The 18,616-nt window shown below is 50.2% G+C and overlaps 1 protein-coding gene across 3 annotated transcripts; it reads right to left on the bottom strand.

Moving 5' to 3' along the window:
• Window positions 1–4: 4 nt before the first annotated feature.
• asap1b (ArfGAP with SH3 domain, ankyrin repeat and PH domain 1b) lies at window positions 5–18,484 on the bottom strand. 3 transcript variants are annotated; one of them, XM_061266434.1, is made up of 28 exons: window positions 17,746–18,484; window positions 12,755–12,827; window positions 12,268–12,413; window positions 10,908–10,982; window positions 10,473–10,522; window positions 10,272–10,401; window positions 9,739–9,824; window positions 9,251–9,326; window positions 9,078–9,164; window positions 8,122–8,222; window positions 7,953–8,022; window positions 7,182–7,269; window positions 7,063–7,111; window positions 6,270–6,436; window positions 5,843–5,976; window positions 5,472–5,563; window positions 5,214–5,400; window positions 5,024–5,109; window positions 4,771–4,886; window positions 4,624–4,691; window positions 4,440–4,547; window positions 4,136–4,364; window positions 3,179–3,247; window positions 2,271–2,349; window positions 2,005–2,069; window positions 1,406–1,929; window positions 1,099–1,221; window positions 5–985 (listed from the first exon to the last, which is right to left on the bottom strand). In XM_061266434.1, exons 1-28 carry the CDS (start codon window positions 17,869–17,871, stop codon window positions 911–913), a joined length of 3,279 nt encoding a protein of 1,092 aa, XP_061122418.1. In that variant the 5' UTR covers window positions 17,872–18,484; the 3' UTR covers window positions 5–910. The 3 variants fall into 3 exon arrangements, with proteins under 3 accessions (XP_061122418.1, XP_061122417.1, XP_061122419.1); XM_061266433.1 differs by lacking the exon at window positions 3,179–3,247 and adding an exon at window positions 2,666–2,836; XM_061266435.1 differs by lacking the exon at window positions 3,179–3,247.
• Window positions 18,485–18,616: the final 132 nt, after the last annotated feature.

The following is an 18,616-nucleotide window of genomic DNA, read 5'->3' as shown; positions in this document are numbered from 1 at the left end:
GTGGGACATTTGAAATACAGCACTTTAATGATACGACATTTTTTTGTTTGTTTGTTCCCTGAACAATGGGACAAAGTGCACGTGAGCGAGGAGGAGACATCACACTCAACTCTTGACTTTTTCACGTATGAGCACTCAACCAAAATTTTTTTTCGCTTACGACACCATCAACACAACCTAAGGTGGGTGGGGGAGTGACTCAACACTTGATTGCTGACATTTTTTTTTCCCATTAAATACTGCTTAAGTGGTTCTGGGGTGTATTTTGTGTCTAGTGGATTTTGGAGCATTCTGGTGAAGCACGAGGCAGAGGGAGTCCAACACAGGCAGTGGCAGCTAGCCTACCATTGCCATTCCAGAAAAACAAGCTAACAGAATCAGTTTAGAACCTGAAACTCAACTTATTACTTTACAACTTAAAATTCATCATATGATGCTTATTTCATGCTAAGTTTGTAAAACTGAACATGATTAGGCGATAGTGATCTTTTGTTTTTGGTGTTGCGGCAGCAATATGCTTTGTCAACTGCAAAACAACACTGGTACACACAAAGCAAGCCTGGGGGGGGGGGGGGTCTACATGGGCCAGTTGGGATCAAATGTGCCATAGCATGTTTTTTGTTTGTACAGTAAAACATGTATGTACAGCGCACACATGGATTGATCTATTTACAAACGTATATACACATAGCGTCTACAGATAGCTAAGTGCTGGCGGGAGCTGCTTTATTATATTGGCGGGGGGGGGGGGGGGGGTGGTTTTGGAGAAAACACCGTAGCGGGCAGGGTGGTTTGAGGGGGTTACGCACATTCTTTGTACAGCATGGACGAGGCTCTGCCGTCTTTTTGACTTTAGCTTCTTTTTGTGGTAGTGCAAAGGCTTGGTTGGGTGGGGTGGTCTTGCCGTGGGTCAGTCGCTGAGGATGTGCACAAAGGACATGGGGAAGACGCCCTTGCGCTCCGGCTCGCCCTCGACGTGGCCGATCTGCAAGTGCAAAATGCTCGGGTTAGCCGCTCGCCCGGACAAGACCCGAATCCTCATTGGCAAAACAGCAAAAGTTGAAATCTCGAGCGCTTGTCGGCAGTCTGTGGACTCACCCACCACTCCTGGTCCTCTTCGCCCGTCACCACTATGATCTCGCCCTCCACGAACGTCAGCTCGTCGTCATTGTCGGCTTGGCAGTCGTAGATGGTCTTCACGCGTCGCGCCTTGCTTTTCCCCTGGAACGCAAACGCACTTTATGCCGAGGTTTTTCAGCCTTGATCCATTTCTACACATTGCGTTTTATTAAATTTTGTATTATATTAAATTATTTTATATTTTTGATATAAATGATGTAAACAAAGTTCCACTGAGTCTGTGACCCAAAACAAATGTGGAAAAAGTGAATGATGTCATGCGTACCGTGTTGATCTTCCTGGGGAGGGGCACGGGGGTCTCCGCGCTCCCAGGTGGGCTTCCGTCGGCATCATCGGCGCTCTGCTGCGGCGGCGGGGGTGGGGCCGGCCGATCGGGCGACGGTGACTCCGGCGGCTGGGGTTGCGGCGGCGGGGGCGGCTGCGTCTGGGGCCTGACCGGCGCTTCCCCCGGCGGGCGCGGGGCCGCCTCAGACGCCCCCACTCTGGGCGGCGCGTCGGCCAGGTGGGGCTTGGGCGGCAGGTCCTTGAGCTGCGGTTTGGGCGGCAGGTCGCCCAGCTGCGGCTTGGGTGGCAGGTCGGAGAGCTGCGGCTTGGGCGGGAGTTCCCCGGGCTTGGGCGGCAGCTCGGACGGCTGCGGCTTGGGCGGCGGGTCGGCAGGCTGCGGCCGCTCCGGGGCCGGCGCTTTCTGCAGCGCGTCCGTCCCCGGCGGAGACTTCTGGAAAACCTCAGGGGAGAGGCCGGCTTTGTCCACGGAGGGGTGGTGGATGGTGTCGATCTTACGCAACGCCACTGCACACATATGCATGTTCAATAATACACTCGGCTGATACTGACAATGATGAGCATGATGATAATGAAGCGCACCTTTCTGAGGTAGTTTAGGAAGAACCCTTGGACCAAGTGTGGACTTTGTGTTGCTTGAAGTCGTACTGTAAGGTGTTAGGAAAAAGGACACTCAACGTTTCAGTAAGCCTAATTGGACAGTTCATTAGGTCATTTGAAACGTAACCACTCAACTTGAAGGCCTGACTGGAAACCTGAATTTGAAACCATAAATGAGTTTTAAGCTTGACCTGGAAACGTAAAGGCCCGACACTGACTTGACTGCGTCGGGAGTGCCAAGGTCTTACCTCTGCTGCTGAGGGATGCCTTCAAATTTGTTGGAGACTGGCGACATCTTGTTGACGGGAGGTGGCGTGGAGTCGCTTCCTACAGCCGTGCCAAGCGGGGCCACAAACACACGACACACGTTACGCAAGTCAAAACACACATCGAGGCGCTCGCCATGCCGCGATGACAAAACGGAACCATGAGATCGGATGGTGGGGTGAGGGTGGGTGGGTGGTTTGGGGTTGGGTCATCTGGCTGAGCTTTCCATGCGCCCCATTTCCAAACATTTGCTTTTTACTTTGGAAATCCAATTATTTGCTTCGTCGAGGGAACGATGGCGTTGTTCTTTTTTGTTCATTTCAAGAGGGAACGCCGTCCCGCGCAATGTCAAACAAGGTGTGCTCCGATTGGATACCGTGGGCTTGCGGCTCCCCCCCGGACGGACCCCCTCTGGTGTGACAGAGCGGGCCGGGCGGGTCGGACAGCGTGCGTTTATGGCCGGGCGGCGGGGGCGGCGGTCTCTTCTTGGACAGCGTGGCGCTGCCTCCCGCCGTCAGCGCAGACGAGGCGGCGGCAACGGCGGCAGCTGGAGAAGCGATAATACACACAACACGTCAGCACCGGCACAACTGGCGCCGCCCAAACTTGACAAGTTCAAGGAGGAGATGAAGATCGTGAGGAAGAGGAGGAGCAGAGAAATCTGGAAAGAGATTTGCGCGGTCCAATCACGTGGACCTTTTTTTGTGCTTAAGTGGGATGAAAGCGGCTAACGGATAGCTCAGCCAGCGAACGCGACCAACCGCGCCCGGCGTTTACAGCTCAGGGAGAACGCGCCGATCGGGTCGCCTCGTTCGTTCCGTGAGCCGCAAACGGCGGGCTGGGGTGAGGGTGAAAGGCGAGCGGGTCAAAGTCAAATGAGGATATTCACGGATGTATGGTCGAGTGCCGGCCAGTGTGGCGTAGTGCGAATGAGAGCCAAGGAATGCCAAGTGTGGAGCTGAAAGAATCAAAAAGGAGGGGGGAAAAGAAGACAAAGAAAAAAGAGAGCGAGATGAGGAGGCGCGTGGGAGAGCAACCAGAGAAAGGAGCTGCTCCTCCACAAAATAAAATAAAGCCGAGACTTATTTGACACGCCAAACAAACGGCAAACGGCCACGCTTGTTTCTATTTCAGTTGAATGGAACAAATTAAGAAATTAAAAAACAAAACTAAAAAAAACCCAGGCCCAATTGACTTGAAGGTGGCTGAATTGGTAGGCGGTGAAATTCTTGAAAATAACAAATTCAAGCTCCGCTATTAAAACAAAAATTGGAGTGCTTTTCAAGAATTTTAGCATGAGTGACCTGGAATGGATTATTTTTGTTAATTAGATAACTGAAAAAAATACTTTAGCACGACAGAATTTTTCCAAGGTAATTTAAAAAAACTCTAAATTAATTATTACAATTAATTACGGTCACTGTGAATTTTAAAAATATTAGTAACCTAAAAAAATGCTGATTTCCCCATTAAATAAATTTGCTTGAGGACATTATTTAGTTTTTTCTGAGATTACTCTTGAAACATTTTTTAACCTATTTAGTCTTTTTTTGTGATTTTTCCAAGTCTGAGTTTTTGCCCTTTAAAGGGCTTTGGACCATCATTTCTTCCAAGCATGCCCTCGAAATAATTCCTTTGAGCAGTGACATCTGCTTTGGCTTATTTTGAACGGCATTCTTTGTAAAGAAAACAAAACCATCGGGCAGACAAGGTCCAGCGCGATAACCACAACATTCGGCCAACTTGAGTCCGATGAGAAACAAGTGAAAGTTAAAAAAAGAAAAAAGAAAAGAAAAGGCACGAATGACTGAAAAGGAACAAGAGCTGCAGCGGCGGCTGTGCGAACCTTTGCCCTGGTTCCTGGGTGGCAGCGGCGGGCCGTCAGCAACGGGGGAGGAAGTGAGGTCGGTGGAGGCGCTGTACATCTGGTTGGTGAAAGCGCTGTAGGACAGCCGCTGCTGCTTGTCACGCTGGCTGATGAAGCCCGGCAGTGAGAGCTTGTCGTGCGGCGACAGGCTGGACGAGTGGCAGAAGCTCTGCGGTCGCGGCGAGCGGTCCTTCTTAATGGGACTGGGCTGCGGGAGGACATGCAAGGCGGCGTCAAGGATGCCCGGTGGGGGCGGGGCGTGTGGCGGGGCGCCGGCGCCCACCTTGTCGTCCAGGTCGTCGTCGCTCTCGTCCATCTCCTCCAGCCGGAGGCTCCACTCGTACTCCACGTGGATGTGAGGGTTGAACTTGCCCTCGGCCGCCTGCACCAGCTGACAAAAACGGACGGGACAACCGCGTTCAGTGGCGGCCGGACCTCCGCCAAGGAAATGATGCGCAAAGCCTCACCGCCTCCTCGCAAGGCGTGTTCCTCAGTCGCCTGGCAACGTCCAGTGCCGTCTCCCCGTTCTGATTGGCTGGGGGGTGGGAGGGGGTCCAGACGGTTAATTATGCCAGGATTTGTGTTGTGATACGCCCGTGTTGGTGCAGACTCACTGATGTCGGTGGCCGGTTTGCCCCTGAGCAGCAGCTTGAGGCACTCGGGCTTCTCGTACATGCAGCAGTAATGGAGGGCCGTGTTGCCGCGCTCCGTCTGCTTGTCCACATTACCGCTGCAACACAACAACATACTCAGAGAGTCCACTTGAGTTTTTTAGACTTATTAAGTCTCAGTCTTCAGGAAACCCAATCGCATCTTCCACACAGCTTGCCAATGGCTTTCTTGTGTGCCGTGTCCACATGAAGGTACCTGTTCTGCACCAGGAAGTCCACCAGGTGCAGCGAGGTCTGATCGGCCGTCCGGACAGAGTAGTGCAGCGCCGTTTCTCCGGCTTCCTGCAGGGGGCGACAAACACAGCAGCAGTCAATCTCCGGATCTCCTTTTAACATGATTAAAGACTTGATGGCGTTTCAGAAATCCGACTCGGGCGACAACTGACCGGGGCGGCCTCGGGCAGAGGCTCCATGAGCTCCACGCCCTCGGCGTAGACCTGGACGAGGGCCAGGAGGTCGCGGGTGCGCACTGCCTCGTAGAGCTCCACCATCTTGGCCGCCGCCGACGAGCACGTCTTGCGGGCAAACTTGCGGTCCACGTACTTGGCGGTGATGAACTCCTTCCTCACCGTCCTGGCGGAGACAACAAGAGGGTTAGCGGACCAGCACGGCGGCGTTGTCTTCTAGGCGTCGTGTGTACTCACATGTCGCTGGAGGGGCCAGGCTTGGGCGAAGGGGACGGCAGGTTGCCCTCCATGATCTCGTTGAAACTACTGTTCCCGACGTTCTTGGCCAGCTGAAAAACGGAAAATGAGTTCACATTCAGTTGCTATAGAACAAAAACACAAATGTGTTTGTTGGCACTTATGAGGCCACAACATTTTTAAATTATTGCGAGCCTGTTGCATTTTGGCAGGGAGCCAGAATTAATTTTTATTTATACTGGATTATTCACTTATCAATTGAAAGAAAGAAAAAAGGAAAACATGAAGGAAATTTTAAATGTACATTTCCAAATAAATCGAGTTGGACTTTGTTTCTTTTCTATCTTCCACATCGGATTTGTGGGGCCTACCAAGAGTTCGGAGGTGCCCAGCTTGTCAAGCTCCATGGACTGGATGCGGGAGATGTGCACGCCCATCTCTCGGTGGATGCCGGAGCACTCGATGCACGTCAGGATGCCCAGGTTGGTGGACAGCCATTTGGGATCTGCCGGCCAGACACGCGTCAACACAAACGGCCTTTTTGTTTTTTTTATTTTATTGTGTGGTCACATGTTGCGCATGCTGAGCGGCGGCATGGCCGATCAAAGTCGGATCACTTGGCTGCCTCCCGTTCTAACGGCAGCGAGGGATTATCATGAAAATGAAAACAATGCCAGGTCACATGCGCGTTTGGCCTCTCTTGGGTGACTTGCGTAACAGCGTGATGTAACCGCGAGGAGGTCAAAAAAAGCCTAGAAATGCCTAAGGGCTTTTTTTTCAGGTTTTTTTGGGACGCACCTGCGGCGCCACAGTCACAGCACAGCTCGTTGCCCGGCATGCGCAGCACGTCATCAATGATGGCTTTGGTGAGGTCCTCCAGGCCGTCCTCACCGCCGCTGCTCTGCTCGCCGCGGAAGGCCATGTTCAGGGCCTCCTCCTTGCTGTTGGTCAGCACCGAGATCCAGCTGCGCAAGGCGCTCGATTAGTCACACGGCAACTCATTGACGCCACGTCGACTTTGGTTCATGTCCAAACAGAAGGCCGGCAATTGGTCAGAGCGACCGTTTGCGTCTCGTTTAATTACTGGGTTCGATTCGAGCGCCCACTTCACATTTTTGATGCAGGCGTACCTAATCGTGTGGCCAGTCTCTACATTAAGGCTAAATCTGCACGCAGCCTGAATAATTGCACTCATACAAACAAGCGGCACACTGGGGCTCTCCTACAGCACAGATGGGAAACACCGCGTCTGCCTTTCAAACATGGCGTCCCGAGGTTCCCGACACGGCACAATCTGCTCGCACGCAAACACACACACACACAAGCATGCGTGAGATGTGTTTGCATGCAAAAAAAAAAAACCTAACAAGGCACCGCTAATTGCGGGACGGGGAGGGCTGGCGGCTGTGAGGGAACACTGAATATTTTATCAAAGGCGCTGCGGAAGACCTCGCAGACGATAAACCGCGTGACGGGGGTGGGTGGGTGTGGGTACTATGGAGGGTCACGAGTTGAAGTAGCCCTCGTCATCGGATTTTGACACGCTTTGCTGAATGGGAACTCTCGCCACCGAGTCAGCGGAGATACTCACATGACAAACTCCTGCTCATCCTCAGCTTGGAAGTGATACGTGCGGTTATCTGCAGCGGGACACGTCAAAAGTCAGCGGGAGCGGGCGTGGCGGCGCCTTGCACATCGGCGCGCACTTACGAGAAATGAGATCAAAACATTTCCTATCCTCGCCGCTGGGTTTGACCTGGCAGGTGAGGAGGTTGAGCTTCACCGGCTGCCTGTTGGACTGCGAAGGGAAGCAAGCTCTCAGTTTTATTTTCAAATGACATCTCAATATTTTTTGGCTAATGGCTACTATTCATTCAAGGGGATTTTTATTCTTTTTGACTATTGTCATAATTGCAATGTTGACGTTAGCGAGATCTGGACATGTTATTGGGACACCTGGCAACTCTTTTGAAATGTAGCAACAACTGCATCATAGTTCTCCTTTCACGAAAAGTGAAGTGAGTGGCTTTTGTATTACAGCCCAAAGACACGCTTGAATAAGTGAACTGGAGCGTGCGAGAGATGTAGAGGAAGAAAAAATGTCAGTTCACATCGCTGCCGACTTCATGTAGCGAGCTACTTTTAGCACGCAGCGATGATGTCATCGCCTTGAACGCGACCTCAGCCGGTTAGTCCGCCCGGGTCGTCGTGCAGATTTTCACGTTCCTTTGTCAAGAAAAAGCCACCCTTTCCCCAAATCGGCCACTGCGACACAAGCGCGGACCGCAGCCGCCACAGTGCGCACGCACGCAATTCCACAGATGAGTCACCCTGGAACAGCAGGCGGAGGGAGGAGGGGGGCATGGAGTTGCCATGGTGACCACTCTATGTCAATTTCCGCAGATTGCACGCTCACGCGTGAGGAGAGGAAGGGGGGTGGGGAGATCCTGTGTGTGTGTGTCTGTGTGTGTGTGTACTCACTGTGGCATGAGAGATGGTGAGGATGCCGCCCTTCACCGAGCACTGCCTGCGCTGCCACACCTTCCTCAGCCTGCGAGGGGCGCAAAAGAAACAAAGGCAGTTTTGAGTATACTCCCACAGCAACAAACATTTGCATTTTTTTTTTTTGCAGGACTTGGATTGCACTTACCCGTCGCTCTTCTTGAGCAGGTAGCCTTTCTTCTCGCTGCCAAACTCCTTGTTGCCCTGCAGCTGGTGCATGCTGTAGCCACCTTGTTTACTCTGCGAGTCCTGAAAGACGCACAAATGGCAAAATGAAAGTCGCCCCGGCGCCGTCATGCCACGCACAAACATGCAGCAAAACCTCCCCTTGCTCACTAAGATGCGAAACGATGACATGGAACGTTGGCATTGACACTTGGCATTCAGTTTTTTTTCCTTATTTTGTGTCACTCTCAGCGTTCCCGCGCCCCCGTTAGCATGCTGAGTGCAGTGCGCCGCACTCCTGAAAATCGGGCGGCACAGACAAAATGGCAGCATGCCCTCCATGCAGCAGCGGCAGCAGCAACACTTACTCTTCTAGACTTGATTCCAGACAAGCAGAAGAAGGCAGTGAGGGGGGGGGGGCACGGGGGGGGCAGACAGGACAGGTGTGAAAGATCCCGCTCAGGTGCTGTGTCACACAGGGCTCAAAAATAGCCCACAGTGTGTGTGTGTGTGTGTTTGGTTCTGATTGCCGAGAGACGTGACGGTGTGAGTGGTGGCGATTCCAGTAGGTGGTGTGACATGCACAAGAAGGGAAAAACTACAAGATTGAAACAGAAAAATGTTCAAGCTAACGTCACCATTTCGACTAATAAAAGTATGCTAGTCTATGCTAACAAGTCTTAGACAGGCTAATTTGAAGGACGACTGACGCTGCAGCCAAGTAGCGCAACGCCGCTGCTTCTGCTTCTACGTTGAGGCTAGCAACGCAAAATTCACGGTAAAAAAAAAATTTAATAAAAAAAAGCTGCCGTCAAAAAAAGCTACAATAAGCTACTGACTTGACCTAGGCCAATTGCTGCGCTATGCTAATGCAATTAAATGAATCGGGTCTTTGTCTCGGGCCTACGAAAATGGCTTGTAAATGTGTGTGTGTGTTACCTCCTTCTGGTCCAGCTGGAGGGAGGACTTGATGAGATCGCGCAGGGCGGTCAGCTGCTTCTTCTCCTCATCCTGGGTTTGTTTGATCTAGCGCAGGAATTGGAAGCGTGCTTTTAACAAAGCGGGAACATGTAGCTTGCGAGCGCGAGAAAAAGCAACGCGAGACGATTTACGTTGTAGAGGTCGGCCGCCAGCTTCTCGATGTACTGCTTCAGCTTGTCAGCCGTCTTCAAGCCGTCCTGGAAGAAACTGCGACAGACGTCCCGCTTGCGTTTACATTTGAGGTTTTGTGAACAGCTGGATTATTAGCAGAGTTGTATTTTCATCACAGATGGCGGTCAGCGAGAACGAAGCTACGAAGGTTTGGTTTTGGCCCGTGGAAGATCAAAAGGCTTGAGCAAAGATTATAATTTTGTTTCATTATTGGGGATTTTTGGCATTTTGGACCATAAGTATCTCTGGCTGGTATCGGCACCTTTCACCATGCTCCATACCTTGAAATAAAGCCAATGTCGCTTATCCTCATGTTAAATGTAAAATATTTATAATACTGCAAAAATTTAAAAAATAATTGGGGCATGGGTTGTCATCACGGGCTGTCGCAACAGATCCGATTCCAGCTCAGCGTTGGCATGAAAGCCAGGGGGCGGGGCTTGCTTACTTGCACTGTGCATGGTAATACTTGATGAGGTTTTGGAGGAGGTCCACGCCTTTCTTGGTCTTGATCTCGTTCACTTTAATCAGGTACTGCAACACAAATGCACAAACACTCATTTTCCCTCCACATCCAACAAATTCCAAACGTCCAAGTATCATGCGGATGTAGCTAGACTGAGAGTGTTGGGCATGGGTCGTCAATAACACGTCACGTGGTCCTTTCTGCTTCATCATCTTGCACTTTTGTAGCGTCCACAGTTGAGAAACATGTGGGCCGGGAGAAGTGGCACTGCAGCGCATTTCTTTTCGGCGGTGAATAATTCACACGGTGGCGCCGGCGCAACAGCTACTTGTGCGTTATGTAATTGCAGTCGGAAAATCTCAAGTGAGCCAGGCGTGGGTGTTGCCGCCCAGCACTCAGAGAAGCTTTTGCTTCTTCTTCGGGTTCCCACAGTTGACAAGAAACAGAGCGATGTCATTGGAGTCATAAAAGGCTTCTGCTTTTTTTGGGTTCTTTTCTCCCCCCACCTAACCAACCTCGCACATCTGCAGCTGGAAGAGCCGACGCTCCTTTTCCATCTCCTCAGCGATTTCGGCCCCGGTGATCTCAGTGCGGATCATGCCGTGCTGCTTGGCGTGCTCCCGTTTCTCCTTCTCGATTTTGGTGCTGCACCGCAAAACAAAACACGGCTGACTTGGACTGAGGCGGCTGGGCGTGTGCAAAAGCAGCAGACTCACAACTTGGCCTCGTAGTCCTTCCAGGCCTTGTCAAAGGGCTTCTTTATGTCCTGCACAGACACAACAGAGGACAGAGCGAGTGTCAGCGCACTGCCATGGGGTCACGGTGAGGACAGGGAGCTGGTTTAGACTGCCACCAGCGGCATGGCTGCCACCATCATCGTCAGTGATGAAGTTCATGACCCAGGTTCCTCCACCACAGCACGGAGGCAATATTTACTAGAGCCAGAGATTTATAGCGCAGTCATTCAAACGGCGACTTTGACACCCCCTCCTCCCCCCCCCTGTGGTCTGTTCACACTGCCCCCCCACCACCCAGCGTGCACGTGCACATAAGTCGAGGGGCAAATGGTGGGATGTGCTGACGCGGCGTGCTCTCACATTCGCCCGGCTCCCGCTTAGTCGTGCCAGAGAGAAAAGTGAGAGACACCTTACCCCTTTGACGCCCTTCAAGTCTCCCTTGAGCAGCGAGTCCAGGGTGAAGATGACATTGTGACTCAGGCTCTGGAGCTGAGGAGGAAAAAAAAACCCACACACAATGGTTACGCTGGCTCTGATGTAGAATCGCCGGTCTGTTTTTGTTCGGAGTATTTTTGCGTGCGGCGATCGTTAAGTTAGCTAAGTGGTGCTGCGAATTGCTTTCAAACAAGAGCGCTAACAGGAAGTGCCATGTCAGCTGCCAGAACGCTGGTTTTACAGGAAACCTCATCTGGGAGAATCAATAAAACGATTGGAAGGAGCACCAAACGGGCCTACCGTCTGGCAAACTGCACAAAGCCTGGTAAAGTGCAATTGGGTGTTGTCGTCATGGAAACGAGTATGAGGTATGAATAAAGATTGCGCAACTCTACCTAACACTTGTGTCCATATTTTCTTGGGTGTCATCCAAAGGGTGCACAATTTACTCGGGCGCGCCACTGCGATTCATTGCGACTAAAGCCGCTGCGGTGAGTTTCGGGTGAAAAACAATTGAACGGATAAATAGACATCAGACGCGGGTGAGTCGGCAAAAGACGAGCGCCGCTCGGCGTCTCTCTCTAACCATTAGGCTCGGCGAGGTCATTTACAGCGCGCACAAACGTCGAGCAGCAACCAAGGATGTAAACAACACTTAATGGCCACTAATGTGCTTCTTAAGAGCCGAAAAAAAAATCTATAACTGTCTGCCTTCCGGCAAAAGGGGATCAACACTAAAAATGTCCACCGAAGATACGGCCGCTCTATAAATTCCTTATGTGGAAGCTTGCGCAACAACCAGGCCATCCATCAGTTGTCAATAAATCATTTGCTGCTCTGGCGCGTCCCCGCCGGGAGCCTTCGGGGGGCAGTTGTCGAGTTGTCACCGTGCACGCGATGAATAGAGAAAGAAAAAGGTCAGATGTGGGAAAGACTAAAAGGAAGACATGGACGGAAGAGGTCAATCTTCCTGGCGACGCGCCGGCCGTGCTGGCGCGGATGGATTTACGAGACAGGAAACAGAGAGGTGGAAACTGAAGGGCGATGGGGATCTAAACAGGATGCATTACTCAACGGCAACGTCCACAGCGGCCCAGATAAAGGCCCTCGGCACCCCGGAGGAAGGACATGTCATTTGGCTTCCGGGTTTGATGCCTAAAAGTGCCACTTTTTAAATACCTTGTTCAAGTTCTGACCTTCCCCGCCACAAAGCAAAACCAGAAGCTCACTTAATCCTAATCCACACGCGGAAAACCAATTACGCAAGTGACTACCGAAATAATCTCTCCCATCGTTTTAACCGTGGTGGGTAAAAATAAACACGCATCTCTGCACTCACCAGGTTCTTCAGGAGGGCCGAGAGCTCCTTGGTGAGCGAGGAGAACTTGACGAAGGCTGTGCCCAGGTCAGGGTTGTCCCGGCTGATGAAGTTGCTGCCGAATTTGTCCAGAGCTTGGGCATAGTTTTCCTCATTTTGGACATGATCTGTTGAACAGAGAGGGGAAACAACAGTCAGCCTTCCTGTTCCTGACATCTGCGGATTAGCATTAGCGTGACTAGCAGAGATGTCTGCTTTTGTCGGTGTTTGTCTTTGGTCTTTCCGGATAACCGATAAACACATGTGGCTGTTTCTGTTTTGCACCCACTTAGTTAAGGAGACATTTTATGGCTGCTAGCAACAGCGTTGGTTAGCTTCTCTATCCAAGCATGCTATGCTAACTTAGCATAGGTTCTAACCTAATCGAAGTTAGCAAAAAAAAAACGACTTGATGTGACCTGAATGTACGACATCTGAAACTGACCATTTACAGACAGTTTGGTCTCACCTTGTCCTGAATTGTAGATGGCCTTGACGGATTTCTTCACCTTCTGCAGGGAGGTTCGGTCCTGGTCCAGCGCCTGAGGAAAAGGAAGACAAATTGTTAGTTTTGCGGCAAATAATTGTCAGGATTGCCACATTCCAGGCATTCACATTAAGGCCACCACAATGAAGAGATATCATTTGACCTGCGACAGATTTGTCTTCTGCAGCAAGCACACTTTTGATCCCCTGGGACGGTCAACAATTTCATTATCACACAGAGATTATTTGTCGTCAAACTGGAAGCAGCAGAGCTTCCCCGATTCAAAGACGTGACCCACGTGTTTATGATTGTAGCTTGCAGCCATGTTGCAACACACCAAGAGCTGCTTCAAATATTTGAAATGCCTTCAATGGCCCACATCAATGCACTTCCGCACCATGTCTTGTCTATCAAGCGCTTTTTATAAAAATTCCTTCATCTGGCAAGGAGACGAGACGTGGTCACCTCACACTCGGGCTCAAAATTCTTTGTCGTGGAGTTTGCGGAAAGATGCCAACAAGGCTCTGTTTTTGGTTTTTGTCGTCGGGACCACGACTGTTTTAGTCATTGAGCAAGTTCTGAGAGAGGCGCTAATATTCTAATTATAACCACACAGTAGTGGGAAAACAGGAAAGGGCACAGAGAAGAAAGGACTTCCCCCGAAAGCCAGAACCAAAAAAACATCTCGCTTGGCCGATACTTTGCGGGTCAATGACATCTGCTTCTGCTAAAAACAAAATGAGGCCATTTGTGACAATTCGGGGACAAATCAGGAAATGATTTGAGGACTGAACACATTTTAACCACGGGAACTTGAACCATTTGGAAATTGATTTCCAGAATTCAACGCATTCATTGAGAGTGAAGTCAAAGATTCCGCAAAGCGGTGGTTAAGTGGCTGGAGTCTGTGTGTAAGGCAGCATGACTCAAGCAGGAAGGGTGGGGAAGCGTTTTCATTGGCAGGAAGCAAATGCACATCCCTTTCTCTCACTCTGACACAGAGTGTGTGGAATGGGGAAAATAAGAGGATGCGGCGCTTCCAAAAAGCTGCTGAGGTCAGATGATACAAACACTCACAAGGGGTGAAAACATCTTTGGTGCATTTGAACTGATCATTTTTTTTGACAAACTTCCATCTTCCAAAAGCCGGAGCTCGGCTGGCGGCGTCCTCTCGCGCGTCTTTTTACCGAGCTGTGTTTCCCCCATCACACCCACGCGAGGCGAAGCGTAGCAAACCGAATTGCCTTTTTGTTTGTTGCTTTTTGTACCCGTCGGGAAGTCATTATTCATGTCAATACAGCTGTTGGATTGTTCCGTTACGGCGGGAGAAACGGTGGGAGGAATGACGGCAGACGGAACAAAACCAAACTCGCACTTGCATTCTTTCACTGCTGCCCACCTCAAAATAGCACGTGTTTTATTCAGTCAACCCGAATCATCTAAGTCCATTTTTTCCGAATCCCTTCCCTGTAGAAAAAAGTAAAAAGCTGCATTTCCAGTTCCCAAAAGTGTGTGGGCTGAGGCGAAGCGCCTTCAGCAACTGGTAGGGGAAGAGAAACGGAAGTTTTGTTTAACCCCCCGAGCCGCAACAGGACAGTCGGCCGTCAGAGCGGACGGCGCCTTTCTGCTGGACCTGCAGGCTGAGGCCCCCGTTAGCATTAGCGCCGCTCATATTCTCAGGGAGGGCGACGAAGACAAGATGGCAGCCGCTTTACATTTGCAAGCAACAGTCGGGAATTGATGGAGCAAAATGAAAAGACGGGCTCAGTCAAGTCATTTGTTTGAGTCGTTAGATAAACAAATGTGAAGTCAAAATATTTGCATGTGAGAATAAAAAAGGAACGGGAATGTTCCACTCAGTCTCAAGGGAAAACTATTCCATTCATTGTCTTTTTTTTTTATTCTACGAATGAGCTATATTCAATAAAGTAAATATTACCAGCGCCATAGCTTCACCGCGTATGTTACCGGGGGGCTGTTAGCCAGCGATAGATTGCCCCACCTAGCTTAGCATCTCAACAGGTACACAGATAAAAAGGGGTGTTTGTCCTATCGACTTATGTTTATATCTATGAGTAAAGCTGCATAAATAGAAGCTAAGCTAATATTAGCAATTCGCAAACAAGTGGAAAAAGTAGATCAAGGCCTTGAGGAGGATCATAGCTAGCTAGCTAGCTACTGTAGCTAAAGATACATTGGTAGCTGGGAGATAGGTAGAAGCTAATATTAGCAGTTTGCTTGAGGGAATCTGAGCCATGAGCATCATAGCTATCTATCGAGTGGGGAATTAAGCTAACATGTTAGCCTGAGTATCATGAATACATTTTATTTTTTTAATGTTTGTAGAGATCCCTTCTGCACGGTTGCCTCGTACGAGTTGGTAGTGTAGCGGAGAACTGTGCCTGCATTGTTGGGATGAATGGGACACGGCCACACGTGACAACACATGACAACCGTGCCGAGGGCCAAAATCGCTTTGGCCGTATTTGCACGTGGCCACAATACACAATTTACGCACTTAGATAATTGAAGGCCTACAAGTGATGCTGTACTTTTCTGAAAAGAAGACAAACTATTAATACTAAACTTAATGAATTAAAAAATTTGCGTGACGGACTCGCTTGGTCAAAAATAGATAAAACTTTTCCAAACCAGGATGTTTTGCGCAACGTTTTTTGTTTTGTGTAACCATCTTCCAGGGCCACTAAAGACACGATGGCTCGGAACAAAACACCCCTTTCAGCGTTGCATCCTTTTCAGTCGCAGCTCCCATTGAAAAGGCTGTTATGTAAAAAAAAAAAAAAAAAAAAAAAAACGTAAAAGGGTCAAGCCCAGTCACGGTTAAATGGGAAGACTGTGAAAAGTCATCATTATTCCCGATGCGGCCCACGGAACAATGCAACAGAAATGCTTCCCTTGTTGCCCGCTACTAAAAGTAGAGCCGTTACATCAACGCGCATCCATGTAAATGCATGGGGGGGGAACAGCACCATTTTGCATTGGCCCCTTCCTGTCAGCACGGCATCAGCTGCGAGGCTTTGCTTTGTACGCGGGGATAAAAAGCAAAAGTGGGTCAAGACTCGCCTGTGGAGCGCTTTGACGCAGCACTCTGGAAAAAAGCAAACACAAACGCATTTGCGCTTGTCTCGTCATGTCCTTCAACGTACTCGTCTGTGTCAAGGCCCGTCCACAGCTGTCGACCATCTTGAAAACCCACGCCACAAATCCACATTGGAACAAGAGTTCCCAATGTTCAGTTAGGTTGACGTCCCATAAAGTATATCCACTCCATAAAGTCGCTAGATACAAGCTAACATTAGCATAACATTGGCCTATCCTGATCCGACAGCTGGCTGCGGTGACTCTGCAGTGACTAATCAATAATAAAAGGGGATGAAATTAACGATGAGTCAGGCTGTGGTCAGTTTTCCGCCTTGGGTTACGTTCCTGAAATATTCAGGCCGTACCTTTGCATCATTTATTTTGTCAACAAAACGAGAAGAAGGAAAAAAAGAAAAACATGGATGGTGCACACTTGAATGGTCTTCCGGGTCATGTGATCCTCACAAGCAAGAAGACAAAAACTGCATGGCGGCTGGCTATTGGAGCACATGGCCGCAGGTCTCCTTGCCTACAGATGGTTTTCGTTTGCGCCGGGGAGGGGATTCACCACGCCAGCTTTTTGGCTCATTGCAAAAGACGGCGGATAGGCCGACTGACACGCGGGACCAACAAAGCTCCTCGCACTCGCCGTTCATTCAGCAGCTGAAAATAATTTCACCCAGCATGGCGCCGCCCTTACATGGAAGAAATTATTCCATTCAGTTCTTATTTTTCAAATAATATTACCCAGAGTTCATCTGGCGCCTACAATGGATTCTAGTGGGAAACATTTTTGGGTGTAGTTGCCCTTTAAAACACAGATCGTAGCGCTAGCTTTGACTTCTGCGGGGAAAATCTATGTTGAACTTTTATTTCTTCGGAGTAAGGGTGAAAACATTCCATGCGGGGACTGCGGCAAACGCCTTGGAGGCTGGAGGCGCTGCGCGTTTCGCATTTGGAAATGAGGGCACCTTTAGGCATCGAAGCCAAGGTGCATGTGCGTGAGAGAGCGAGAGGAATTCTCATGTTTGATGCTCCATTTATTCGGGATGCCACGGCGGGGGTCCTGAGGTGGCAAACATACGAGGAGGGTGTTGAGGGGGTTACCGGCCTGCCTGACCTGATTACACAGTCAGGAAGTGTTGGAAGATGACACCGCATCGACAAGATGTGCTGCTGCTGCAGTTGTTGTTGTTTTCGGTCAGGCGGGTGGCCCATTTTGCTTTTTCTTTGGTACGTAGGCGATGCGTCAACAAACTGATGTGGATGCTAGCTAGCTAATTGCTAGCAAATGTAAAGGACCGATCGCTTGAGACCTCCATAACCACTAATAAACTGGACTGAAATTATGAATCGGTCAACTTGTGAAGATGACTGTGATGTTTCAAACAGCATTGCTTGCCTTGATAACTCGACTTCATAGCACAAATCAAACAATATTGGTGAGATGAGTAGTAGAATATGTCATGTGCTTGTATCAGCAATTGTTTTTTTGCTGAATTTATATAGCACCTTTTTTGGGGTTTTTTACTCCGGAACAGACTACTCTGAGCGCTGGCAGCCATGTGCACTGAAGCTGCACGCTTACGTAAGCCGCACATCCTCCATTCCAGTTGCCCAAGCCCTCTCTTCGCTGAGAGTTCCTCACTCTGATGTGACAACAACAACAAAAAGCAGCAAGAGGACACGCAAGTTCACCTTCAGAGACAGTCAGCGAGCTTGAGCCATTCATGTAATCAAGCATAAAAATAAAAGGTCTGCTTCAACGCGGTTAAGAAAATGCATTGAAATAACCTACGGAGATAGATGCCCTTAGCTAACCCCCCCCATCCCCGCCCCTGCGTTCATCATGCAACTGGCGGTCTCCTCACCTCCTCCAGAACGTTGACTGTGTTCCTGCAGCTCTGCAACCGGGTGGTGAAGCTGGACGTGGTAGGCGAATTGTAATCCTCGGTGGTCTCCGAGAGAAACTCGGATACTGAGATCTGATCCGGCATCCTCGACTGCGGATAATGGCCAACTGGGTGGCTCGAAGGTGGGGGCGTCGGGGAGGGGGCAAGGGGGTGTCGAGGAGAGAGAGTACTTCAGGGGGAATACAGCATGTAAAGGCGGGTTGTGGAGGGGGGAAGGGGGGGCAGGGCGAGTCCGAGTGAGGGAGGGAGTGAGAAAGCGGATTTTCCTTGTCGCTACGGAGATGATTACGGCCCGTTTTTCCTTCTCGGATGACTTCACTGCTCCCCGGGGGGTGAGGGGGGGTGCGGGGGGGAATTAGCTGGATTTTGAGACGGAATTGCAAGCGTGCATACGTCTAAATCGCGCGTCTAAGTCGACCTCAGAGGAAGGATAGCGGATGTCCACATTTTGCGCTACAGATGTTCCAAAACGAATCCAGTTTACTAAATCGATTGTCCAGCAACCGTCCCTCCGTTCGCGCTAAATCGCCTCTCTATCGTAGTTCATGGTGCGCAGATGTCATCTCCCAAATGCCGCGGGCTTCGGTGACGCCTTCCTCGGCCGTTTTTGTGCTTTTTGGAGGGTATGAGAAAGGTTTTCGTGCCGTAGATTCATCCGACTCCGCCACTCTCGCTCTCCAAGCTGCTGTGAAAAAGGCGAAAGAGGAGGCGGGAGCGACTGCTAAGCTAGCGGACGTCCAAGATCCGCTTCCTGTTACTTGGTTTCAAAATAAAACCCGCGTTACAAAGCAAACGTATACGCAAACGACAAGGCGGACTGGAGCTGTCG

Source organism: Syngnathus typhle, linkage group LG19, assembly GCF_033458585.1.
Source record: "Syngnathus typhle isolate RoL2023-S1 ecotype Sweden linkage group LG19, RoL_Styp_1.0, whole genome shotgun sequence".
Taxonomy (NCBI): Eukaryota; Metazoa; Chordata; class Actinopteri; order Syngnathiformes; family Syngnathidae; genus Syngnathus; species Syngnathus typhle.
This window is presented reverse-complemented; position numbering and strand designations above follow the sequence as displayed.